This window comes from Monopterus albus, unplaced genomic scaffold, assembly GCF_001952655.1.
Source record: "Monopterus albus unplaced genomic scaffold, M_albus_1.0 scaffold630.1, whole genome shotgun sequence".
Taxonomy (NCBI): domain Eukaryota; kingdom Metazoa; phylum Chordata; class Actinopteri; order Synbranchiformes; family Synbranchidae; genus Monopterus; species Monopterus albus.
Genome location: NW_018128510.1, coordinates 26,708 through 50,525, shown reverse-complemented (window position 1 = coordinate 50,525; position 23,818 = coordinate 26,708). Strand labels below are relative to the sequence as shown.

Here is a 23,818-nt window from a genome sequence, read left to right as displayed (position 1 = left end):
GTACCTTCACTGCACCGTCCCTCTCTTCAAAGTGAATGAAGGCATAGTCTTTGAGCTTCTTCACTCGCTCCAGTTTTCCAAACTGGCTGAAGGACTTCTCCAGGATCTCCTCTGTGACACCATTCGCAAGGTTTCTCACAAACAAAACCTTCACCTGCAACATGAACAGAGGGAGGTCACACCTCAAGTCCACCACTCTCTTTACTATTCAGACCAAAATTTGATTTTTACGATGTGTACTAAAGAATACCTGTACTACGAAGATGCAATACTTTACAAGAATACGCAACCATAATATGCTTTCTGAAGCTCACCTTGGCCATGACCTCTGGGTCAGGGTCTTCGATAGGATCGGCCCACTCCACCGTCACCACGTTGCCCCAGACCTTCACCTTGCCACTCATTAGCCGACGGCGAGCCTGAGCAGCTGTTTTGTGGTCTTCATACTCCAGGAAGCAGAAGCCTCTGTTCTTCTTCTTGTCATCGGGTTGATGATACAGTATGACATCACTGAGGCCCTCTGCAGGTAGACACAGGGAAGTGAAATGGGTGTCATTAAGCGGAAGTGCTGTAGAGTGGAATGTCTGGAATAACTGGTTAAGTCAGTGTCAAAACTGAAGCAGTGGGGCCTGATCAATAAGTCACTACATTAGAATCATTTACCTGTGACTTTAGCAAACTCTTCTACAATCTGTTCCTTTGTTTTACTCTTGGGAATGGAGCCAACAAATAACCTGTTGTTGGCAACAGATATACACACGCCAATGTGCTTGCCAGGCCGGATCTCATGATTATTACACTGTGGATAAAGAACAACATATAAAAATGGAGAACATATTTACAGTGACAGCTGACAACGAATGCGTGCTGTACAATCTCTGCTATCCTAACTCAGATCTTATATTCCTGACAAACTTACGAGCTTCACTGCCTCCTGGGCTGCTTCTTTAGTGCAGAACGTGACGAAAGCATAGCCCCTGTTCAGGCCGCTCAGTGGGTCCATCATTAGCCTGAGGTCCCAGATGGGCCCGGCTTTCTCAAAAAGAGGAACCAGCTCATCTTCAAACAAGTCACGAGGAATCTTTCCAACAAATATCTAGCAAGAGGGGGGAAATGAATATTTACAGATACATAAAGCAGGGAACACTGACAAAATCTACAAAGACAGAAATGAGCCCTTCAGGGTCTATGAACAAGGTAAAATCTCAGTCTTTTAAGATTTCAGCCACTACACAACTTCAAGCTGCAACAGAAGTGTCACTGACAGCAGGTAATTTGTCATTTCAATCAATGACAATTATCCTGCCACCAGTTGGAACAAGTTAAAACTTAAAGTAACCAAGATAAAGCAAAAGTAAACAAGTACTACAAGTCACTTGGGTTATGTTCATTTAAATATCTGTAGTCACACTTATCTGTTCAACAACCACCCAAAATGTCTTGTATAGATAGTACTTTATGGATTACATCCCAGTAGGCAGCTTGCCAATGTTGCTTTACATAGAAATATTAAGTACCAGGGCTTAAAGTAACAATGGTTCTGAGAAAACTATTTCCTGTCAATCTGAATTCATTAATTGGTTGAGTAATAAGAGACCAGAAGAAACTACCTCCGTTCCAACTGTGGGCTGGGCACCTGTGTACACAGACTCAGGTGGAGGGCCGCCATACTTCCTCTGGCCTGTTGTTACATCAAGTGTGTAGGTGGTTCTGTCCAGGAGTTCTTTGATTTTAGCCTCATCAGGTCCTTTAGAGGAATCGGAAACTTTAGTCCCTTGTTTCTCCCTCTGCCTGTAAGTCTTCATTACCCCACAGAGAAAGGCACTTTTGTTCTGAAAGAGAGAGGAACTGGCTTACAAACAGACAAAAAAATGCACATAAATACTTTTGAAGGGTGACACCGGAACATGCGTTACAAAAAAAAGAAAAAGAAAAAAAAAAGAAGAAACTTTAGGATTTAATCATCTTTAAGGAGTGTTAAACCACACCACCTGTTCACAGCTTACTTGCACATGTGACAGATCACTCTCTTTGAACTGGACCAACACTTGAAGGGCTCCATCCTCGTTGAATTCTTTCAAAGCTTCAATTGCCCTTTCATCTAAGTCACTGTGCGCTACCAGGCCTGGGAAATACAAGAAACTGTAAATATGGTGTGTGTGTGTGTGTGTGTGTGTGTATATATATATCAAACCCGCTGACTGATCATCAGAGAAGGTCAACACTGACAAACAGAACAGATGACCCCTGCAGCTATGAAGCAACTGTATAGTAGCAGCAGCTTAATAACAATTTATCTGTACAGGAATAAGACAAAATCCTAGCTCAGGAACAAAGCCCTGATTATTTCCAAGTTTATATATGTGTTCATAATTTACTGACCCATACAGCGTCAAACCCCCTTGAAAATGCAGCAAAAATCAGTTAACAAAAGGACAGCGTCACTCAGACAGAATTGCTATTAAAACGACATTTCCAGACATCGAGGTCCTGCAAAACATTTTTTATTGACTACTACGGTTTCAATGAGCAGTCATTTTCATCTCCTGCTGAGTAACATCCTTCTTCAGCTCCTGCTCAAGGAACCCAACAGCTGTTCTATTGTTGTGCATATGCCACAGTATCAGCTGGTTTCACTACTTTCTTTACTACACCCATTCAATTCAGTTTACTTCACAGAATGACAATACTTGGACTAAGACCTGAAGTGTTTAATTGATGTGCAACAAAATAGGTACTTCTCTGACCCATAACAAAGCTAACCAGGAATAATCTATTCATTTGTCCCTGATTATTTTACTTAAGAGATGTGAATGTTAGTTAGCTCGTGGTAGACTCTGTGCTGTGTATTAGCCAACTCTACAATAGTGGAATTGATGATGAGTGAATGGCCTTTGTTGTTTAAAAGGAACAAAAGATTTCTAAGTCGCAGCACTGATCCTACAACAGACAAGTACTTCTGAAAACTAAGTAATCTTACATTACTCCATATCTCTACCAAGATGTGAACTGGTACCTAACCTTTACATGAATGTGTTTGTCTCAAACCAGGTAGAGGCACAAGACCATGGCAGAGCACAGTGTGAGATGAACCAGTTGCTTACCTGCTACATAAAGTTCATCTAGCTTCTCAGCAACCTTCTGAGGTAAACCAGCTTCCAGCAAAGCCTGGAAATGCTCTGAGTGGGTAACCGCTGCAGTAGTGTCCATTGGTTCCTCTGTACCATTCCCGTTTACATGATCTGTGGCCATGTCTCCAGACATCTGTGCAGATGAAAACAGTAACAATCACCACTGTAGTTTGAGACTGAATCACCATTCAGACATGGCAGTAAGTGTCAGGCTGGTTTTTGTAGCTACATTAATCACAAATTCATTATAAATTCGTACCACGATACATCACCTATGGTGGGTCATCTGTGTTGTGCTTTAGAGAGAAGGCCTTTGTGAAATTCTTGTTTCAAAAACTTAACTGTTTAGGTTCATGCTGTTTTCATACAGTATTATGTTTTATTACATCGCTTCCACTTTTTGTGTGAAGTTATTACCACACAGAAATCTAAATTATGCAAGTTTGAGCAAGTAATGTTTTAAATGTATAATAGAAGTACTGTAAGGGTGATTAACAGTGTTAATTACTGAAAGGGCTGATAGTTATTTTCTTAAATATCCCTACTGTCCAGTATCTAACAATAATAATAACAACAATAAAAATAATAATAATAATAATAATACAGCACTTTTCATGATACTCATGACACTTAATAATGGCCATTATTATTATTCCCTGTGAACTTAAGATAACATACTCGGATTGTTTTTAATTTACTAAAAATACAAAGATAGAATTTACTCAGTTAAATACTCAAACTGGAGAAGCTGGTGCTAGTAAACTTTTGGAATTGCTGAATAATCATTTCAGCTCTAAGGTAGTGTTGAGTTTATGGGTGCCAGGAGAAATAATCCAACTGACATGTATAACAGGAGTCAACAGAGGCCCAACAAATCATCTCTGCCCCGGTAGTCCCTCGGGAGATTAATCCGGACGTGTTGAAGGTATTTAAAAAAAAACTGGAACAACAATCATCCTTGCGGTTTGGCGCCACCATTCATGACTGGACAACGTTTACAAAGTGTAACATTATCTGACTGCTGTGCTCGCTGTACGCATGTACAAAACTGAAACAGCTTTTGGATGGCGCGTTTATCAACTTCAACATGCAATCCTCACTGGGAAACGAAACAATACAGTTCAAGCTATACAACCAATACAGAAAATAATAATGTCCCGCAAACGTCAGCTGGTTTTATACATATCCACCACGCCTCTGTTAGCTAATATTAGCTAGTGGCGCTGGCTCACGCAGATCACAGGCCCCAGTACTCACCGCACGCGTGGAGATGCAAACTCAACGTGGATAGCCGTACCAAAATTAAACTCAGAACCAAATCCTTTCACGTAGCGGGAGTTGCTCTAAAGTTGGTGCACATCAGATGTTTATACCACATCAGAATACCTGGCCGTGAATCAAAGTGGGCCATTTTTTAAAATGCCGGCTAGCCACGAAAACGAGCTGCTATGTTGCTAACACTGACCGGTTGTGCGACGCATCCAACATTATTGCGCACAGAAATCAATCAACAACAAAACACAACGTGTTTTTGTTGCGACCATTCACTTTGATGTGTACATACCATGCGAATCTAAACGTGAATGCACGATGCTGATCCGCCGTGTTGAGGGTAGTCCAAATAAAAGAAAAAAATTCACGCCCGGCGCCTCTCTGGTTGGTTTCTTTACTCCCGGTGAAACAAAATGGCGGCTACGTAACGTCGCGATCTCTGCTTCTCGCCTGCATGTAAGGGGTTTCTTAGACTGCTTCTCACGGGTTGCTCAGTCTTCATGCATCCGGACAGCCGTCACAGCGACCAATTTTCTTTTACACCTTCATCACTGGCACAGATTAACTTTGTCTCTCAGTAAAATCTACACGTTTCGTGATACCATAGTAAACACTTAGTGTTTTAGCCTTAGCTGACGTTCTGTTGTCTTTTGGATAGGCTATATTTGCATCCATAGCTTCAGATCTTTCGAGCAAAACAGCATTTGCCGACAGCCCTATAGCCGTATATTGTTGTGTATGTAATATATACATATGTGCCTCAGTTAAATATTGCCATGTATTTTTTCAGTAAACGTTTTGGAAATTAAATCATTTTATTAAGTTTGTTACAGGTTTCATTCATTGGTGTACATAATCATATATTTAACTTTGAATTAAGAAATTAATAAATAAAGTATGTCTTCAATACCTTTAAATTGATTTTTGTAAATGAATATTGTATTTATTTTATCTTGTCTTGTTTTCTACTTTTCTGAATATACTATAACAATTTATACCTTTAAACGTGCACAACCAAAATGAGAAAACCTTCGTTTTTTTACTCTGGAATTATCGTCAAGCATTAGGGGCGTGGTTTTCCGATACTGTGTGACACGCTCGCGTTTCTATTGGCCGAGCGCGAAACTTGAATTCTTTTTGGGAACAGCAAGCTGCTGCTCGGAGCAAACCAGGATGAATATTCAGCTATCTAACGAAGATATTTTGTGAATTTAACTAGACATTTTATGACGTTAAACTGTTTGTTAACTTAGTCTTTGCGAGTTTAAAGGATTTGTTCTAAATCAAAGCGAAATGGATATCGCCCGTTATCTACAGTGAGTAACAAAGTGAAGTTTAACGTTGCGGAGTATTAGCTTACTGTTAGCTTTAGCTAACATTGATATATGGCTATATTATGACATTTATAGAACAAAGCAGTTAAACGTGACCTTACTTTCCTTTAATTCTGCGATCGTGTACCCGTTTAGGTGTTTTGAAAGCAGCTTGAACTCATATACAGGAGACGATCCACTGGATCCATGGGACAAGTGAGTTTATTGTTTATTTAATGTTTTAAATTTGTCAAAGAAACCGTTATCTTCACCTTTATTGTCACATCACTGGCAGCTGAGAGAGTAACTGAATGTGCATGTCACTGTATATTCTTCTAGGTTTGTGGAGTTAATGGAGCAAAGGCTACCCACAGACAGTGGCAGCGGGTTGGCTGTGGTATTTGACAGTCTTGTAAAGAGATTTCTGAATGACGATCGATACGCAAATGACACCAGATATGTGAACTACTGTATCAAATGCGTAAGTCAGATTTAAATGTTACATTACTGTGCAGCAGTCACGCAGACACAGTTGGTTTGTTATTCTGACAGATAAAATCTCATCTCTGCGATTTTGTCATTTCAACTCTGTCCTACAGGCAAGTTACTGTTCCGACCCTATTGTGCTGTACAGTCATATTTACAGTAAGGGCATTGGCACTAGGGCTGCTGCCCTTTATGTGGCCTGGGCACAGCAGTATGAAAACAGGAGCATGAATGAACAGGCCGATGCAGTGTACCACAAAGCAATGGAGAACCAAGCCCAACCAGCCGACACTGTTCTCCATGAATACAGGTAACAACAAACAACAGTTGCTGTGAATATGAGACAGTAGAGTTGCTCAGGGTAATCACTTCAGCATGTATAGTTTTCATCTGTTTATTTTGGGTTCTCTAGAAATGTGTCTGTTTTCATGCCAAAATACTCAGCGGTCCACAGAGTAGTCTGTACTCATTTTATGCATTGTTGATGTATTTCCTTATGTGCAGTCTGGAAAACTAGATAATGTGTGTGTGTTTGTTTGTTTTTTGATCACAGAGGTGTTTAAAATACAAAGTTGTTAATCCAGTTTTTCCTCCCCCTTTTTTTTTTACTCCTTACTCAGCGTTACAGTAACACTGAGTAAGGAGTATAAAAAAGGGTAGAGAAAGCTGCGCCCCGGGTTCGAATCAGGGTTGTGTCAGGAAGGGCATCTGGTGTAAAACACATGTCAAATGTCAACATGCAAGTCGTCAGTGTGACGATTCGCTGTGGTGACCCCTAAATGGGAAAAGCCGAAAGTGACTTTCTTTCTTTCTTACTCAGTGTTACATACTATAGCTGTTTGTGTACTGTACGTGTATAACCAATATATTACCAACATGCAGAACAATAACCTTAGTGTGCTTAAAAAAAAACAAAATCTGATCTGCAGGCAGTTTCAAACAAGAACCAGAAGCCAGATGCCAGGATCTGGTAAGTGTATTCACTTATTTGTTTATTAGATGTTTTCTGTATATCGTCAACTTCTAATTATATGTTTGATTTTGTTTTTTGTAAAGCAGGAGTTCAAATCCCTTTGCAGACCTCCCGTTTAACCAATCAGATGTCATCCCACAGAGAACCAGCTGCTCAGGCCATTGTGCGTCTGAATATTCATAATAATTGTTTAGTAAGTCCAGGCTCACCCTTCTGTCCTCCTAATCCGCTTTGTCCTCTGTTACAGACCTCTGTGGATTGTTTATCCAAACCACCTACAAATAAAACCATCCTAGTGTAAGTACATGTTTCATAATCTGCAACTATTTTGAGAATTGAACAGTCATTTTATTTAGCATTGCCTGTGTACTGTGAATACTTGAAAGTGCTTTACAAGTGTGTATCCACTAAAGCTAGATAATCCAATCTCGTCTCCCCCAACAGAGTCTCCCGCTCTGAGACCTCAGGGATGCTTCCTCCTAGCCAAGGCTCCAGTGTTCAGACTGTGTCAGAGTACATAAAGGATGAACTTGTCTGTGAAGGATCTGAATTCTGCTTTGAGGAGGTCAGAGCAGCAAAATACTTCTGTAACCTCCAGGAGAAGAAGGAAAACAAGGAGAGAGAAATGAGTAAGTTGTTTTACGAATCCAGCTGCAGAGGGAAAGAACCTCTATCTGCTCAGAGATGGTTGAGACCTAAAAACAAATACTGAAATGATTAAAACAAGACTCCAAGGAGTTAATTTATTTAGTGAGTTTTTACCTTTTGTCTTAAGATCTGTTTGATTTTTGTCTGAAGTAGAGAAGAGACTGAGGGAGAATGAGGAGAAATTTCTGAAGATGAAATCAGTGTTGGATAAACTTAACCAGGATCTGGAGACCTGTGGAGGGATAACCGGCCACAGCTCGTCACAGAGGGTAAGACTGCAAATTCATGTGTGTGTGTGTGTGTGTGTACTGCGGCAGGTTCAGTTGTTTAATTTACATGAAATTCCAACCTTTTTTTTTTTTGTACAGCTGTCTGTAGTAGAAACAGCCACCAGTCTGAACCCTAATCCTATACAGCAGTTCTTCGGGCAGCCTCGACCCTCACACCGGCTGAGCAGCAGTCACCCTCTTGGCCTGAGATTACACTCTGAGCCGACCTTCACTGCCATCGCTGAACTTCCACAGCAGCAGAACCACAACTGGGCTGCTGACGGAAACGCCACAAGCTCAGACGTATCCCATCATCACTCTGTCCTGGCTGATAGGAATATTCATTTACCAAAGACGTATGTGTCCACAGACCAGTTGTCTGTCTCAGCAGCCCATAGGCTTTGAGCAGATGAACAGATCTGCCTGCTCCACTGCCATGAACACTGACATTCTGTGCCAGGATGCTCAGCTTCAGCCAAGCAGCTCGGAGAACACTGCTTATCAGTGAGTAGCTTCTAAATGTGCCTAAAAATGCAACATGTTTTTTAGGCTTGTGCAAATAATAGTTGTCCTGTCTTTGAAGAATTGTACAACTACAGTGGTAAAACTGATTCGTGCATCATTTAAAAAAAAAACTCAGTGTCTGGATAATTCCTTCTGTAGGATTTTGACATGCTTTTTAATTTCTCTAACAGTTTGTGTTGGTTTGAGCAGCACAGTCTTTTTCTTTACCTCAACTAGTCGATTGAGATTTTTGTAATTGCTCTTTTCTCAGGGATGCCAGTCAGCTGCCAGAGCCTGAGGAGAAACTCAATGGTAAGCAGCTGTTCACAAGTAAACCCTCTAATGTAGCATCATGTGAGTGTTTTCAAGCCAACAGTCTCCTCCTGTCTCTCTCAGTGTCACAGGGAGGAGCAGCTAATGTGTCTCACATCACCCCTAACAATTCACTGGGCTTTGTTCAGGCCACACCGTCAAGGGTGCTGCCGTCACCCACTGTCAACACACGGGAAGCACTGGGTGAGCACACCCACCTCTTATGTTCTGGTGATATGACAGGGACCTTCCCTACATTCTGGGATTTTTCTGTCTGAATATGAGTGTTTAATACCCAGCAGTGCCACTAAACTCCAGCATTTTGTTCCTGCTCACTTTGGATCTTTTCAGTTGTTTGAAATAAAGACCTTCATTTTATTCATGTTTCACTGCACCCTCAGCGTTGTGTGAATACAGTGAGTAACACTTCTCTGGTTTTGTGTCATCCAGATGTGATTATGGACATGTTCCAGGCCCCGACTCTCATAGAGGACCCGTTCCACAACACATCAGTGCTCCGCACTGTGGAGAAGGAGTGTGAGGGCGGATACCAGAGAAATGGTAAATGTTCACAGCAGTAACATGGCGTTTGCATTAGCATCACTGAAGCAGGTAAACAGGCTATGGGTGAACCAGTGGATCGAAGCAAACAGAACATCTGGTTGGGACCCACAGCTGGGGGAGAATTTTCATACAATGATGCTGTGGTGACATTTTTTCAGTGCCAAGAAACATTAAGTGCATCAGTGAGTCATGCACACTGCTCATGATAAGAAGACGAGTAATTTGTTTCACATTGCTGAGCAGGCCAAACTGCAGTTTGCACCAATTTGAAAGCTTATTATAGTTTTAATATTTGATATATTTCATTATGTGTATTTTATCTCTATTTTTCATAAAGATTGTTCTATCTTCTTTGACTGTGAATTAACTGGTAGCTTTGACATTTATTTGTGTGCAATAACTGCATCTTATTCATACTCCTTATTTTGTGTAGTCTTCACATGGAAACTAGCAACCAAAGGTTTTATTGTGTGTGTGCAAAACCTCTATCATCCTCTTACCACTGTGCCTGAAAAATATTCAGGGGGAAACACTGCTTGCTTAATGTGTGTCTTTCACTGATTTGAAGGCGGCGTCTCCTCATTCGTTTACCCTCCTACGACTGCCCGTTTCACCATCTTCCAGGACAACAATGACAAAGAAAACAGCAGGTAAATATGGCTTTCAGGCCACAAAAGTGGTAGCAACACTCAGAATGAACATCCTAAATAAATGCTGTAAAACTGAAATTTAGCTTCTTTTTTCATGTTTAATATGCCGTCCACTAAATGGTTCAAGATGTTTTTGTGTTCAACATGTACTAATATTTAGTGTCTTCTTTCATTTTTTGCATTGAGTGGATGATGAAATAACTGATTTGAATGATTATGTATATGAACAATGATTGTTGTTTTGTCCCTCAGTGGTGCAGCTCCCTCTGCATGTGACAAGGCTAAACCAATCAGAGCTCTGGCTCAGATCCCACTGTCTAAACCAGAGAAACCTAATGTGAGTACTGACAGATCTGAAGCTGACGTGGTCACAAACACAGCATCACTTTAATGTAAATCACAATAAAGAGGTCAAAGCTGGTGTTCATGGTGATTTTACAAAGACATGAGCAACTTTACTGTGAAATCTTGCAGGCACAGTACAGGGCTAATGGAGATATTTACCAGTAGCACTCAGCTTCACTGCTCCAGTAGGGCACTAGCTGTCGTCATTTAAATAATTCTACAAAGCCAATGCAAACTGTCATTCAGTCATTATTGTGGTATTCATTTTGTCTTTCTGGAACAGCACCACCTGTATCATTCTACAGGCAAATGCTCCGAGCTAACACAGGGAGGACGATAGTAGTGTTAGTGTTTGGTTGATGTGTATTTTCTCTGATACCCGTCTGTGTCTACTGATCAGGACACTTCTCCGGATCTGATGCCAGATGAGAGCACCATGTGGGGAGTTCACTACAACTCCTTGGCTGCGTGTCCTAACAGCACCACAGACTTCGCCATGTTGGCCAAGTTTGTCTCCACTCCATTTACGCACAAAGCTCCTTTCAACAGCGATAGCTTTTACAAAGACCAAGGTAACTGGACCTAAACATCTCAGACACTGCAAAATATTCAACGATAGCTAATCCAGTGTCTGACCTAGAGATGCTAATTGTGCAGCCTTCCTGCAGTTTGTTAAAAGGGATTTATTTCACTCTCAGAGAACAACTGTGATGCTGATGATGGAGCTTTCATCAGAGGTCAGATAAAGAAACTCAGGTAACCAATCTGTTACTACTCAGTTTTCATGGTTTGTACTGTCAAAGTTGTGGAAAGGGCATTGCATTGTTTTTGAGCTCTGGGAAATCTTCTGACATTATATAGTTGAAATATTTGTAGTTGTGGCACCACACAAAGGGCAGAGTACAGTATTGTAACCTCATAATGACTTTTATGAGTCCACCTTTTGCATCTGTGTCATTTGTTTCACCTGCCCCCTCCCTCAGCCCCATCCTGGAGCAGAGTCCATCTGATGAGAAGCTCTCTGAAACGGCCGTCCCTCAGCTCGTTCCTTCCTCCGAGGGACAAGGCACCATTGTGGGTGAAGGGCTCGCCCCGGCCCATCATTGCCTGACCACTTCTTCCATCACCATGGTGCAGCCTCCTCCTGCTGTGCTCTCCTTCAGAGACCAGACACACTGTCCAACAGACTCCTCAGTCTCCAGGGCTGCAGGACCAGGCTGGGAGGTGTACATGAGCCCAGAGCAGCCTCATCAACCGGTGTCTCAGATTCCAAAGAAACCTCAGGGTTCAGTCAGACCCAAGGTCTTGGGAGATCTAGACAAACCTACCAGTCCAGCACAAGCCCATAATACAGCCCATGATGCTCCCATGAGCCCAGAGTGCACTCTCAGACCAGACTGGCTGGCACTCAGAAGTCCTGGTGTCATAGTTGAGTCAGACCTGGATGCCTTCCTGAGTCCTCATCGACCTGGTACAGCGGGCACTGTCCTCAGCGGGACCTTGGATGTGCCCATGAGTCCTGAGCAACCAGAGCTCTGCACCGATGTGCCCATGAGTCCGGTGCATCCAGCTCAGTTCTGCACTGTGGATGAACCCATGATGAGTCCAGAGCGAGGGCTGAGGCCCAGCACCGCTATGTCTATGTACACAGCCAGAACAGGGGCAGTGCAGCTGGTGTCCAATCCCTGGGACGATAAACTGATCTCTGATCTGCTGTCTACACTCAGCCCACCTCTCATCTCCCACCCCAACTGCATCACCTGGCAGCGCAATGTACCCACCATCACCCCAAAGATGACCATCAGCATGGGTCAGTACAGGGCTGCAGTTGTCATGTTTTTTATTATTTTCTTAGGAATGGTTTGACATAGTGGGAAATGCAGCTGTTCAGATGTCTGCTCACTAACTGGCTCTACAGCCAGGAGGCAGCTAACCTGGCTCTGTCCAAAGCTGAAAAATACACCGACAAACTCCTGGGCATCTCTGTAATTAACACGTTTTCTCTCATCTGCAAGTTGTGGTATGGGGAGCGAGAACCAGGCCCTGGATGCCTGGAATGTCATGGTGGCAACAAGAAATTAATGTATTCCCCAAAATGTTGGAACTCTTCCTTTATAAGGCTAAATACAGTAAATAAGCTACAAGGTGCTGTGTCTTTAAATTTCTTAGTCTTGCCAGAACCCAGCAACACGGATATTTGTTTACAAAATGACAGAAGAGAACTGCATTTGTGAAAATTAGAAATATGCTTGTTGGCAGATAAAATTACAGATGTGATTTGAAGAAATCTTCATCCTGCTTAACATCTGAAGGTTTTTATGATTCCAGGCTGAGGCTGTTTAGTTACTGGGTGACACTGATGTCACAAACCTCTTCCTGTTGGTCAACGTGTGCAGCCACGAAGTCTCACAGTCCAGTTTTCAAGCTGGGTCCAAAACAGACCAGAGGAGTTTAAACTGAGTGGACATTGAGCTCAAGTGAATAAAAGTGCCACCACAGAGTGTGTGTTCAACAGAAAGTGTTTGGCTTCTTGCAGGAAAGGCTTCTCTGCAAGTCGACTGCGTCCTTGGTGTGGGCGCTTTTGCAACCGTCTACCAGGCTACTGACCCCAGGACCTCAGAGAGGATGGTTCTAAAGGTAAGATGGTGGTGATCTGTGTTGCAGATGAAGATCTCCCCCCATCTGAGAGCACAGCATTCCCTGTCCATCTCCATGATTGGCCCACCGCTGTGGATACCACGAAGAGACCACTGTCATTTCTGTAATACACAGTGTTGAGATGTTTTTATAATTTGTGTTTAACTTAGTAAAAACAAAACTTGCCTCATTAATTTTATTCAGTGTTTTAATCTGTAAAAGAAAAGGTGTAAAAGGTTTTGAGAGCAGCCCGTAACAGATGTGAAGTGTTAGCTTCACATGTTCAGTGACCGTCTGAGCTTCGCTGTGTTTAACATGAATGCAGGTTCAGAAGCCGGCCAATCCCTGGGAGTTCTACATCAACACTCAGCTGGATGCACGGCTGCAACCCGAGCTCCGTCACCTTTACAGCAGCATCCGCTCCGCTCACCTCTTCCACGATGGGAGTGTGCTGCTTGGCGAGCTTCACAGCTGTGGCACTCTGCTGGTACGTTCACACCGCTGCTTCAGCACCAGAAGTTCTCTGATGGATTCTTGCACGTGTTGCAATGATGTGAAACAAACACGTTTTTAACAAACGCTGTTTCTTTTATGCTTCGTATCCTGAAACTGACTACACCGTCAGGACGCAGTGAACCTCTATAAACACCCAAGCAACAGCGTGATGCCTCAGCCTCTGGTCATGTACTTCACCGTCTGTATTCTGCACATGGTGGAGCAGCTGCACAGTGTCCACATCATCCACGCTGACATCAAACCTGACAACGTCCTACTGGGAAAGAGGTAGCATCAGTAACCATGTTTCTTTCCTTCTGACAGGTTGCATGTTACTTGTAAAATTGCAACATCTGGTGGTTTGTTGCACATAAAGGGACACATCTTTCTGGTATGTATGCAGCATATTATTGATCAACAGTTCTGATCATCAATCAGTCATTTAGGTAATTAATAGAACAGAAATGCCAAACATTTGCTGCTCTTAGCTTCAAGGATCAATATCCTACTTTTCTTCATTTTATGTCACTGTACGTTGTAAGTTGCATCAACATTTTCTCCAAATATGACATAGAACTGGTTCTTTTCCGTACAAGCCTTTGAAATGTCCACGTCCACAGTTTAAGTGAGCCAGACGTGAAACTCACAAGCACGGTCATGCTTTCAGGTTCTTGGAAAACAAGTGCTTTGATTCGGACAACACAGACCACGGCCTAGTCCTCATCGACCTTGGTCAGAGCATCGACATGGAGCTTTTCCCACAAGGCACTGCTTTCACCGCCAAGTGTTTGACGTCAGGCTTCCAGTGTACAGAGATGCTCAGTGGGAAACCCTGGAACTATCAGGTGAGGACATTAGTATGTGTGGTTAGTGGTACTTTTATTTGTATAACATTTTATCAACAAAACTAATCTAATAAAAAATTAACAAACTGATGTCAGTTATAAGATATGTTTTTTCAGCAGCTTTATTTCCAAGGTCTTACTGTGTTTGGTGTCGTGGATCCTTTTCTTGTGTTCTTAGACGGACTACTTTGGAATAGCAGCTACTGTCTACTGCATGCTGTTTGGGACATACATGAAAGTCACAAGTGAAGATGGTGTCTGGAAGACTAATGCTGTGTTCAGAAGGTAATGCCTCCCAAGATAAAGTGATACATTTCCTGGGCCAGTATGTGCGCCGGTGTTAGCTTTTTGCAGGTGTAACTGTAACTGCGTGATAAGAAAGGTCAGAGATGTTTGAGATAAATTAGAAACATTACTGAGTTTGTCCACCAGAGAGCTGGTTTTTACACAGACATACTGCCATATATCATCAGCAAGACTCAAAAATTAGCCTCATAAATCCAGTTTTTACATTAAAAGGAACAGCTAAAACAATTCAGTCGGTGGTGGTGATTGTTCTGCCTGTTGTTTTTTCCCCCAATGCAGCTGTCAAATAAATAGGCTGTGTGGAAGACGTACTCACATGCCTTGCTTTAGTAAAAATAGCAGTAGAGCAGTGTAAAAATACTCTGTTACAAGTAAAAGTCCTGAATTCAAAATGTGATTGAAGTACAAAAGTATTAGCATCAAAATGAAGTACACTTTACATTAATGTTAATTCTAATTATTATGTAGATCACATTTAACGGTGCAGCTAGTAAAGGGGGAGCTAGTTTTAACCAGCTTATAATTTGAGTTACTGCTGGGTAACATTTGAATTTTACGTCAGAGATCAATAAAGTCTGATTATACTGTTTATGTATTCATTTGGTTCTGAAAAGTAACTAGTGATTAAATTTACCAAATAAATGTAGTGGAGTAAAAAAGTACAATATTTGCATCTTGTGTGTAGTGAAGTTGAAATATCAAGAACTCAAATTGTACTTAAGCTTATTACTTGAGTAAATGTACTTAGTTACTTTTCACCACTCGCTGTATGTGCTTTTTTTTTTTTTTTTTTGTAAATGTCTGTCTTCTTTTGGCCTGCACCCAGCCAGTCCGCGTACCCTTCCTAGCATCAAAGTGAATCCGAGTGGTGCTTCTCTTTTAAACAAAACCTCTTTGGCTGAATGTAAAAGCACAGACATGCACATAACAAAGTACCATGTGTTCCACAGAAACCCCCATGGCGACCTGTGGCTGGAGCTCTTCCACACGCTGCTGAACGTGCCGGACTGTGGTTCTCTGCCCAGCCTGCGGAGCCTCCGCTCCAAACTGTCATCCGTCCTGCAGGACAACTACAGCACCAAGCTCTCCCCGCTCATGAGCCGCCTGGTTGTCCAGCTGCTGAGCAGCCGCAAGGCAGCTCGGAGATGACAATGGCGCCAACTGAGATCCTGCGACAGGTTTCCTGTCCTTCTGCTCACCCTGAACTGTGTCGCTCTCCACTTTTCTTCCTCCTCTTCTTTCTTGTTTTCCTTTTCCCTCCTTTCCATGAACCAGGAAAAAAAAACCCCACCTCCACCTGCTTTTAAATTGGACTGAGGCACAGAAATGGGTTTGGTGTATGTGCTCATAGGTTTTTTGAACTGTCACCGAACTGAGCAACTGATTTAGTTTAAACTGAAGTTGTACATATGAAAAAAATGTAATTACTGTTTAGTTGAGTTTGTTGTTTTTAAGTCATTTTAATTCTCCACGTTCTGGGACTTGTTGGAGTCACAACCTGTTTTCTTTGGCAAAGAATAAACTTGTGTTGAAGTGTAGGTGATTCTCTTCCTTTGCTTGATAGTGGATTTATTGACACTACACTGGGCAGAGGAGTTCATGCTCATTCAACTGCTCTCTTATATTGTGCAAAACATTTTTTTTTTTATCTAAAGATTTTTGACTTTGAACTGAGCTAATTTGCCTGCAACTTGTTTTCCCTGTTGATGGCTGTGACCAGTAGAGCATCCAAAGCTACAAATGTGAAGTGATCTGCTCCAGTGAGTGTCCTGCTCACGATCTGTTACTGTCACAATTCTTTAGTAACCACATTTTTAGATTTAGATATTGGTTGTTTTTCACTCTTAAATACCATCAGTGTGGAAATCCACTGCCTTGTGTTGTACACTCAGTTTAATGGATATTCACTAGTTGCTGTTTTTGCCCAGACTGACAAATTGAAAACAGAAAAAATAACTTAAAGAATATAATTGTGCCCAGACGCCGTCGAGGTCCTCCAGATAATCTCAACACCCTCACGAAGGAAATCATCCTAAAATGTATGTTAATGTTAACAAGCAAGAAGATTATGTGGTTAGTTCCAGGTCGTCTTATGTGCTTAACCACAGGTAGACCTATGACCTTTATACTAGTTGGGATTCCTGTTACCTGCCAAACTTCCCTTAGAATTCAGTGGTTTTATTTCACATCACTTCATAACTTTGTTTTTAAAACCAAAGTGGTGTTCTGCAGCTTATGTTCCCAGCTCCTCCAGGTGGGTGTGATGCTGGCAGCAGCACAGTGACGTGTTCGCTGGAGGTTAACTTTGCGCTCTAACTCGCCGCCCCGTTGCCTTTTTCATCCAGGCTGTGGCTGTTTCTAACGCAGTAGTTCAGACGGAACCTGAAGGCAGCAGCGGCCCCGTGGCCCCTCCCTGAACAGAAACAAAACACCTATGCTGTGTTCAGGGTCAGTCAGAAATACTTGAACCAGGTAAGTCTCCCCGACGCCTGAGCTGGTGTCAACAACCAGTAAAAGACTAAAATGAGAGAGTGAAGTGGATTTGTGCGCATTCCCCAGTGGCAGTTTCAACACTGATTCATTTCACAAGTATAGATAAAAAAATAAAAGCATGCATTACAGCCTTAATGGTTGAACTGACAACTCGAATATAATTCACGTTGCAACTGTTTGTGTCTAAAAATATAATGTAAGTAGATGTATGTGTAGCAAGAGAAGTGTTGGTAGTAAGAATAGTAATGGCAGCAAGCAGTGGTGGAAAAACGTAATAAAAAATCTGTATAAACCCCTTTAAAAACATTGATACATTCAAGTTTCCACATATAAAAGAATGGTTCCAGCTCTAAAAAAAAATGCGGTTATTCATTTGATGTCATAAGTGGTCTTGTATATTTCAGAAGTGGAATGGAAAAAATGTGAACTTTCTTTATGAAATATCAGAAAATCTCATCACGTGTCTGTAAAATCTCTTCTTTTTTTATGTGATAGAAGCAGCACTTGAAGGCAGCACCGACCGGGAGCAGCCAGTGTGTGGAGGCACCTGTGTGTTCATCCACCTGTGAGCCATGGAGGCCAGAGTGCTCTCGGACGAGGCTGTGTCTGCTGCCTGCAATGAAGGACACCCCATGACCAAGGTGACTTCTTATTGAATCCTCTTTATTTTTAAATCATTGCAATGTTTTTTTGTTTTTTTTTTATTGGATCTGTTCTAGTTAACTGGCTGAAGATAAAGACTGGGTGGTGAGGCTGTAATGCGGTCGGACCTGTTGGCTGTGCGTCAGACCTGCAGATGCCTGTAGGCTGCCGGCAGTTTGTCTTACATTGGATACAGAGCAACACTTATTCACATGTACAGGCTTAAAACTATGCAAGAAACATAGATTTTCAAGCTTCGGCTCTTTTATTTTCCACTGTTATTTTTGAAGCACCATGAAATTATATTCCATTCACCTCAGCTGTGTGAAGGAAGAATTTTCAGCCAGAATCTTGGCACATTAAACAAAACTAGTAATTTTGACTCTTTACATTTACATTGGAAATCTTTTACAGATTATTTTTGTAGTTGAATTTATTGATAATTTTCAGTTTTTAATGTAATGTGTAAAGAAGTGTTACTGTTTTGTTGTCAGGTCTGAAAGGGATTTCCTGTCATTGCTGTTTAATGTAAGAATAATGATGATAATCACAACGTTTATATCAAAAACAGAGATTGTGCTTTATCAGGAATTAAAAGGAAAAAAATGCACATACAATCTGTAACATGAGAAAGATACAGTGTAAAAGTTTTGATCCCTGCACATGCAAACAAATATGTGACAGTTGATTCTTTGGCGTAGAAACGGTGGACGTTGTGTTTCCATTGTCATTGGTTGCTGCTTTTCTTCATGACTCTGCAGGACTTCATGATGCAGCAGACGATGCTGCGGGTCAAAGATCCGGCTCGATCTCTGGACTTCTACACTCGAATCCTGGGCATGACGTGAGGCCTTAATCCTCTTCGAATAATCAAATATTTCAAAAAGCTTTTCTCCTCAGTCAGGCCCCATTTTCTCTCCTGGCTCCAGTGGTGTGTAATGTACTGTGTGTAGCAGATAGCTTTATTCATCCAGATGTTCAGTCAGTGACATCTGCCTCCCAGAACAAAGGAGCTGGATGGGATTTATGCTGTGAGAATCAGAACTTTGAAGAACAAAAGTTTAAAAAGTTTAGCTGCAACTTGTCTTTTCAGAAACTGTGTCCCTGACACTAGATAATCCACAGACCTCACTGGAACTTGTTTGAGAAATGGGACAAACTGAGTACAGATCTTCAAAACTTGTTCAAATAAACAAATACACTTTGTGCACAGCTACAGTAGACACCTTCCAGAGGGAAGTGAGACATGCTCAGTATAGGTCCAGACTTATTTCTGGTCTGACCACTGGGCTCCTCTGTGGTTTCCAGGTTGCTGCAGAAAATCGACTTCCCTTCGATGAATTTCAGCCTCTACTACCTGGGCTACGAGGACAAGTCGGACATCCCGACCAACATCCGAGACAGGACAGCGTGGACTTTCTCCCGCAGGGGCACTCTGGAGCTCACACAGTACGAAGGATGAGCACTGCACCAAAACCTCCAGATAACTTCCTGAGCACAGGAACCACAAATCAGCTCTGTCTGTATGACTTCTCAGATAACGAATGTCTCAGTGTCAATGACCGTTATTTCTCTGTCCGTCAGTAACTGGGGTTCAGAGCTGGATGAGAGTCTGTCCTACCACAACGGAAACAACAAACCAATGGGATTTGGTGAGAAGTTTAACTAAGCTCAATTAACCCACATTAACTTACTACCTACCTGTTATTTCTGTGAGTTGAGGAAAAGGCTGAAACAGGTGGCACATATAGTTTTCTTCTTCTGGTGCATGTGTTTGTGCTATTTGGGTGTAACCTTCTGTTTTGTTGCAGGTCACATTGGCATCATTGTTCCTGATGTTAAAGCTGCCTGCAGATTATTTAAAGAGCAAGGAGTGAAGTTTGTCAAGAACCCAGACTCAGGTGAGTTCTCATTTGGCTGGCAAACCCTGGGGCAGCCTGTAGTTCTGCACCGGGTCAGATTTAACACCGGTATCTCTGGAAGAGTCCGACATTAGAATTCAGCCATTTCCAGGACTTGAAACACTTGTGCTTTTTATGTGGGAGCAATCATTTTAGAGCAGTGTTTTTTCCCATTGATTTTTTTATAAACTTGGATTCTTCATTTCATCTATAAAAGTCATCACTTCCACACATTTTGCTCCCATGCTGCCCCACATCAGCACACCCCCACCTCCATGTTTCACTGTAGTAGGTCCATACCAAACATGCTCGGTCCCACTGATCCAAACTCATTTCTTTTGGATTCAGGCCTCTTTTCATGCTCTGTACCAAAGCTTCATCTTGTTGAGTTTGTGCCGTTTTGTGAGCGATGGCTCTTTTCTCTAAAGGCCAACTTCATCATAGCCCTCCCTGCTGTCTGAAGCATTCTGTCTTCCTATCCCTCCTAACCGCTGCTGCAGCAGTGTTGATGCTCTTGTTGCTCTTGTGGTTTCATACTTGTTGAGACAGTTTCTCACTGTGTGGAGCCATCGAGCTTTAAAAGGAAATCAACGGTGTACTCACTTTGGTTGCATTGAGGTTGTACTTTGGGGCCTGTTTTATCAACTTAAAAATAATGGAATTAATGTAACATGGGACAACTCTGAGACATTTAATATTTAATGATGACAGCCAGGCTAAAGCTCTCACAATCAGCAGGTTAAAAATACAGAATTCTGAACAACTTCTGCACGTCAAGGGAACTAAAATCTGAAAAATGACCTTGGGAAATAACTCGCACACTGAAACATTAGCTGAGGTTTAGAAGTGTTTCTGTCAGGTCCACTCGAGAGTCTTTTAACTTTTATAAATATCCCTACAGCATCCAGGCTGTTTTTAAAAGAAAATGTTATGAACATGTGAAAAGTGAATTTATGATTTTTATTTTATTGTGATCAATGTCCTGTGAAACCAGTTTAGCTGATACAGGTTTCCACCAGGAGATGGAGCTCAGACTTAACTGGATGTCTGTAGGTTGTGGATTAGACCTGATGCCTGGCTCTGGTGTATGAATCAACACAAAAACATGGTCCTTCCTATGTATATATTACATTTTAGAGTTAAGATTTGTTTTTAAGTTTAGGGCTATGTTTGGTTACGTCCAGAGTGAGGACAACATGTTGTTTGTGTCCTTCTCACAGGTACAGTGCAGGGTCAGATCTTCATTAAGGATCCCGATGGCTACTGGATTGAGATTTTAAATCCTAACAGGATGGTCTCCTCAATGTTCCCTTAAACAGGAGACACACCGGGCAACTGAGGACATTTTGGTTGGACAACACTGCGGAAATAGAGTGGGGCTTTATATACATGTCAGGACCTTTGTGCCTACACGCTTTGCTCTGTTTTGCTTTTGTCTGTCTTGTTCTTCTAAAAATCAAAACTGTCTGTCTTTTCTTTTAATTTGTTGACTCTCTGTTGCAGTGTAAATATTTTGCACCTTGACATGCGAAGGCCCACAGGGTTCTTTTTTTTTTTGGACCACTGCTGTTCAACCTATACATGCTTCCTCTGGATCAGATTGTACATGACAATAATGTGGCTTATCATAGTTGCGCAGACGACACTCAGGTTTACTTAGCTCTATCATCAACTGACTGTGGTCCCCTAGACTCACTCTGTCAGTCTGGTAAATACCTGGATGCTGTCAAGTTTCCTTCAGTTAAACAAAGACGACTGAAGTTATTGTTTTTGGCAACAGGAAGGAAGGGATGGAAGTTAGTGATCATCTAAAGCTATAAAGACAAAAACTCAAATCAGCTGTTTATCATCTCAAACAAGTAACAAGACTCAGAGGTCTCATGTCCAGACAAGGTCTAGAGAAACTCATTCATGCCTTTGTCTCTAGCAGGCTGGACTATCGTCATGGTTTTTTGCCTGGTCTTCCCAAAAAGACTGTTAAACAATGTCAGCTCATTCAGATGCTGCTACCACAGTTTTAAACAGAACCAGGAGTAATGAGCACATCACTCCTGTTCTTAAAACCTTACACTGGCTGCAAGTCACCTAGTGCTTCTGCTAATTCATACATCACTCAGTGGTATCACAGGGCCAAAACACGTCTGATCTCCTGGAAGAATCCAAACCGAGCAGGGCTTTGAGGTCCTTAGGAAGCAGTCAGCTGGTAGAACCTCAGCTCAGAACCAAACAGGGTGAAGCTGCTTTCAGCTGCTATGCTGCACACAGGTGGAACCAGCTTCCCAGCGACCTGTGATGGTTTCTACACTGCACTTTCTGCACCGTAACTGTTAGATTTCAGTTTCAGACCTTTTTGTTTTGTCTTTTTGTTCTTATTTTCATTTTATGTATTTGATCTCATTTTCACAACATTTTATCTTCACTTTGTCTTAACTGGTTTTATTCTGGTTTTAATGCTTAATGTTTTTAATGCTGTTACTGTCGTTCCTTGCCTCTGTTAAGCACTTTGAGTTTCCTCTGTGTATGAAATGTGTTATATAAATAAAGTTGTCTTGCTTTGCCTTACCCTCTACCTCCAGTTACTTTAGAGTTCTGAGCACCATCACAAAGATGGCCATGAACATCAACTTTGAGCTAGACAACCATCACTGAGTGGGGAAATAAAAGTTGTGGTGATGCTAACATGCTGATGTTTGACAGTTGCAATGTTTGTTTTAGCATATTAGCATGCTAACATTTGCTAATTAGCACTAAACACAAAGTACAGCTAGGGCTGATGGGGTGTCATTAGATTTGCAGGTATAACCAGAGTTATAAACCTGAGATGTACAAATTGAAACTTTGACTTGATGATGGTGCTAGAGGAAAAGTCAGGATCAACAAATCTTGTATCACCTCATTAAATGGTCATTATCAGTTATCATGCCCATAATTATACTTCAACTAGACCTACCAGAAGATCAGAAGGTGCATTATAATTAGGCGCCCTCTGGCGGTCAATTATTTGCCCACAGATTTGAGTTAATTAAGCAGTAAAAAATTCTTAATTTTAATAATGTAAAATAATATTTACATCTTACTTTTTGAGTAAGTTAACAGAAGTGAAATTCTAATTTGGATGAATTCAAAACCTAAGCTTAAAGAATATAGCTAAACTGTTTAACTCAAACATTTACTGAGGTTTGTTGCCTTAACATTTGGAGTTGTCGACTTTTTCTTTTTTGCGCTGTGTCCTCCAGTTATTCTCTGTTCTGCTTGTATCTGTATGTAAAGAACTGACCGGCTCATGTCACCCAATTTACCGCCGGTCACTTCAAAGCAGTGTCCTGGCGTGAGAACGGTGTCGGCTGACCGGGGCGGATTTACAGCTTGCAGAGCTGTTCCCAGGCCTGTCAGCCTTTAATCCTCCATTCAGCTGGAAATGGCGCTGTTTTCTTCTCTGGGAGGATTTAACGGGTGCAACAGTGATTTCAATGTGTAAATCAACTGGGAGATGAAGGCAAAGAGCAAGAAGGAGTGGATTAACGTGTATGTGTGTGTTGTTTAAAGTGTTTTCCAGCTTGGGGATGCTGTCTGGTTCCTCATAGATACTTTACATTAAAGAAATTGAGGTGACAAAATGATTTGTTGTGCCGATTAATTGAATCATGTGGATGAGGAAACTGTCTGGAGAAAAGTCCATTTAGCTGTTTTGGAGCTTTTGATCATGCCACATGATCTTCCTCAGTAGATTAAATTTGCCCAGTTGTTATGGAAATGGGGAAGTTAAACTTTTCATGTGAATGCTCTACCTTTGCATCTTAGCCAACATGGTCCTTATAGTGCGCAGAAACAGAGGAGCCAAACTCCAGAGGAGACGACACCGTTTATATGCAATGTTCCAAAAAAAAGTCACACTATTACTTTAAGTGTCACCAGAGCAGCGGTTACATTTTAGGCACTGAAGCTAAAAGCAATGTCCCAAGGTTAAACCTTTAAGCATTTGAATAAAGATATCATGTTGCTACTGCAAAAGGAAACACCACGGCAGCAATG

The 23,818-nt window shown here is 41.7% G+C and overlaps 4 protein-coding genes across 5 annotated transcripts in view; 3 read left to right on the top strand and 1 right to left on the bottom strand.

The window, feature by feature from the left end:
• Nucleotides 1-5,106, bottom strand: part of LOC109953340 (heterogeneous nuclear ribonucleoprotein Q-like) — a gene marked incomplete at its 3' end in the record, with an annotated part of 5,729 nt that extends 623 nt beyond the window's left edge. The window contains exons 1-8 of the mRNA XM_020588792.1: nt 4,696-5,106; nt 3,105-3,264; nt 2,007-2,125; nt 1,611-1,832; nt 920-1,096; nt 664-799; nt 315-520; nt 5-154 (exon numbers count right to left, since the gene is read on the bottom strand). Coding sequence (XP_020444448.1) covers nt 5-154; nt 315-520; nt 664-799; nt 920-1,096; nt 1,611-1,832; nt 2,007-2,125; nt 3,105-3,264; nt 4,696-4,698 — 1,173 coding nt within the window. The remainder of the gene's footprint in view (nt 1-4; nt 155-314; nt 521-663; nt 800-919; nt 1,097-1,610; nt 1,833-2,006; nt 2,126-3,104; nt 3,265-4,695) is intronic.
• Nucleotides 5,107-5,505: 399 nt separating this feature from the next.
• On the top strand, nt 5,506-8,497 carry LOC109953343 (mitotic checkpoint serine/threonine-protein kinase BUB1-like). Its single transcript, XM_020588797.1, has 10 exons — nt 5,506-5,719; nt 5,873-5,932; nt 6,056-6,197; nt 6,316-6,512; nt 7,132-7,172; nt 7,262-7,338; nt 7,423-7,472; nt 7,620-7,804; nt 7,974-8,092; nt 8,192-8,497. Exons 1-10 carry the CDS (start codon nt 5,697-5,699, stop codon nt 8,495-8,497), a joined length of 1,200 nt encoding a protein of 399 aa, XP_020444453.1. The 5' UTR covers nt 5,506-5,696.
• bub1 (BUB1 mitotic checkpoint serine/threonine kinase) lies at nt 8,483-16,084 on the top strand. 2 transcript variants are annotated; one of them, XM_020588795.1, is made up of 15 exons: nt 8,483-8,596; nt 8,868-8,908; nt 8,993-9,112; nt 9,359-9,469; nt 10,041-10,122; nt 10,375-10,459; nt 10,868-11,039; nt 11,166-11,223; nt 11,451-12,277; nt 13,004-13,104; nt 13,430-13,591; nt 13,730-13,887; nt 14,267-14,444; nt 14,623-14,729; nt 15,701-16,084. In XM_020588795.1, exons 1-15 carry the CDS (start codon nt 8,502-8,504, stop codon nt 15,897-15,899), a joined length of 2,496 nt encoding a protein of 831 aa, XP_020444451.1. In that variant the 5' UTR covers nt 8,483-8,501; the 3' UTR covers nt 15,900-16,084. The 2 variants fall into 2 exon arrangements, with proteins under 2 accessions (XP_020444451.1, XP_020444452.1); XM_020588796.1 differs by lacking the exon at nt 8,993-9,112.
• Nucleotides 16,085-17,815: 1,731 nt separating this feature from the next.
• LOC109953341 (lactoylglutathione lyase-like) lies at nt 17,816-21,113 on the top strand. Its single transcript, XM_020588794.1, has 6 exons — nt 17,816-17,884; nt 18,647-18,729; nt 19,194-19,334; nt 19,470-19,537; nt 19,697-19,786; nt 21,007-21,113. The coding sequence occupies exons 1-6, from the start codon at nt 17,816-17,818 to the stop codon at nt 21,099-21,101; spliced, it is 546 nt and encodes a 181-aa protein (XP_020444450.1). The 3' UTR covers nt 21,102-21,113.
• Nucleotides 21,114-23,818: the final 2,705 nt, after the last annotated feature.

Excerpts from the sequence above, each read along its gene's own strand:
- bub1 (XM_020588795.1), top strand. The coding sequence starts at position 8,502 with ATGAACAGATCTGCCTGCTCCACTGCCATGAACACTGACATTCTGTGC. Across the intron at positions 8,909-8,992 it reads GCCTGAGGAGAAACTCAATG|TGTCACAGGGAGGAGCAGCT; the intron begins GTAAGCAGCTGT and ends TGTCTCTCTCAG. Across the intron at positions 14,730-15,700 it reads ACTAATGCTGTGTTCAGAAG|AAACCCCCATGGCGACCTGT; the intron begins GTAATGCCTCCC and ends TGTGTTCCACAG.
- LOC109953343 (XM_020588797.1), top strand. The coding sequence starts at position 5,697 with ATGGATATCGCCCGTTATCTACA. Across the intron at positions 6,198-6,315 it reads TGAACTACTGTATCAAATGC|GCAAGTTACTGTTCCGACCC; the intron begins GTAAGTCAGATT and ends TCTGTCCTACAG. Across the intron at positions 7,339-7,422 it reads AACCAGCTGCTCAGGCCATT|ACCTCTGTGGATTGTTTATC; the intron begins GTGCGTCTGAAT and ends CCTCTGTTACAG.
- LOC109953341 (XM_020588794.1), top strand. The coding sequence starts at position 17,816 with ATGGAGGCCAGAGTGCTCTCGGACGAGGCTGTGTCTGCTGCCTGCAAT. Across the intron at positions 17,885-18,646 it reads AAGGACACCCCATGACCAAG|GACTTCATGATGCAGCAGAC; the intron begins GTGACTTCTTAT and ends ATGACTCTGCAG. Across the intron at positions 19,335-19,469 it reads GGCACTCTGGAGCTCACACA|TAACTGGGGTTCAGAGCTGG; the intron begins GTACGAAGGATG and ends TCTGTCCGTCAG.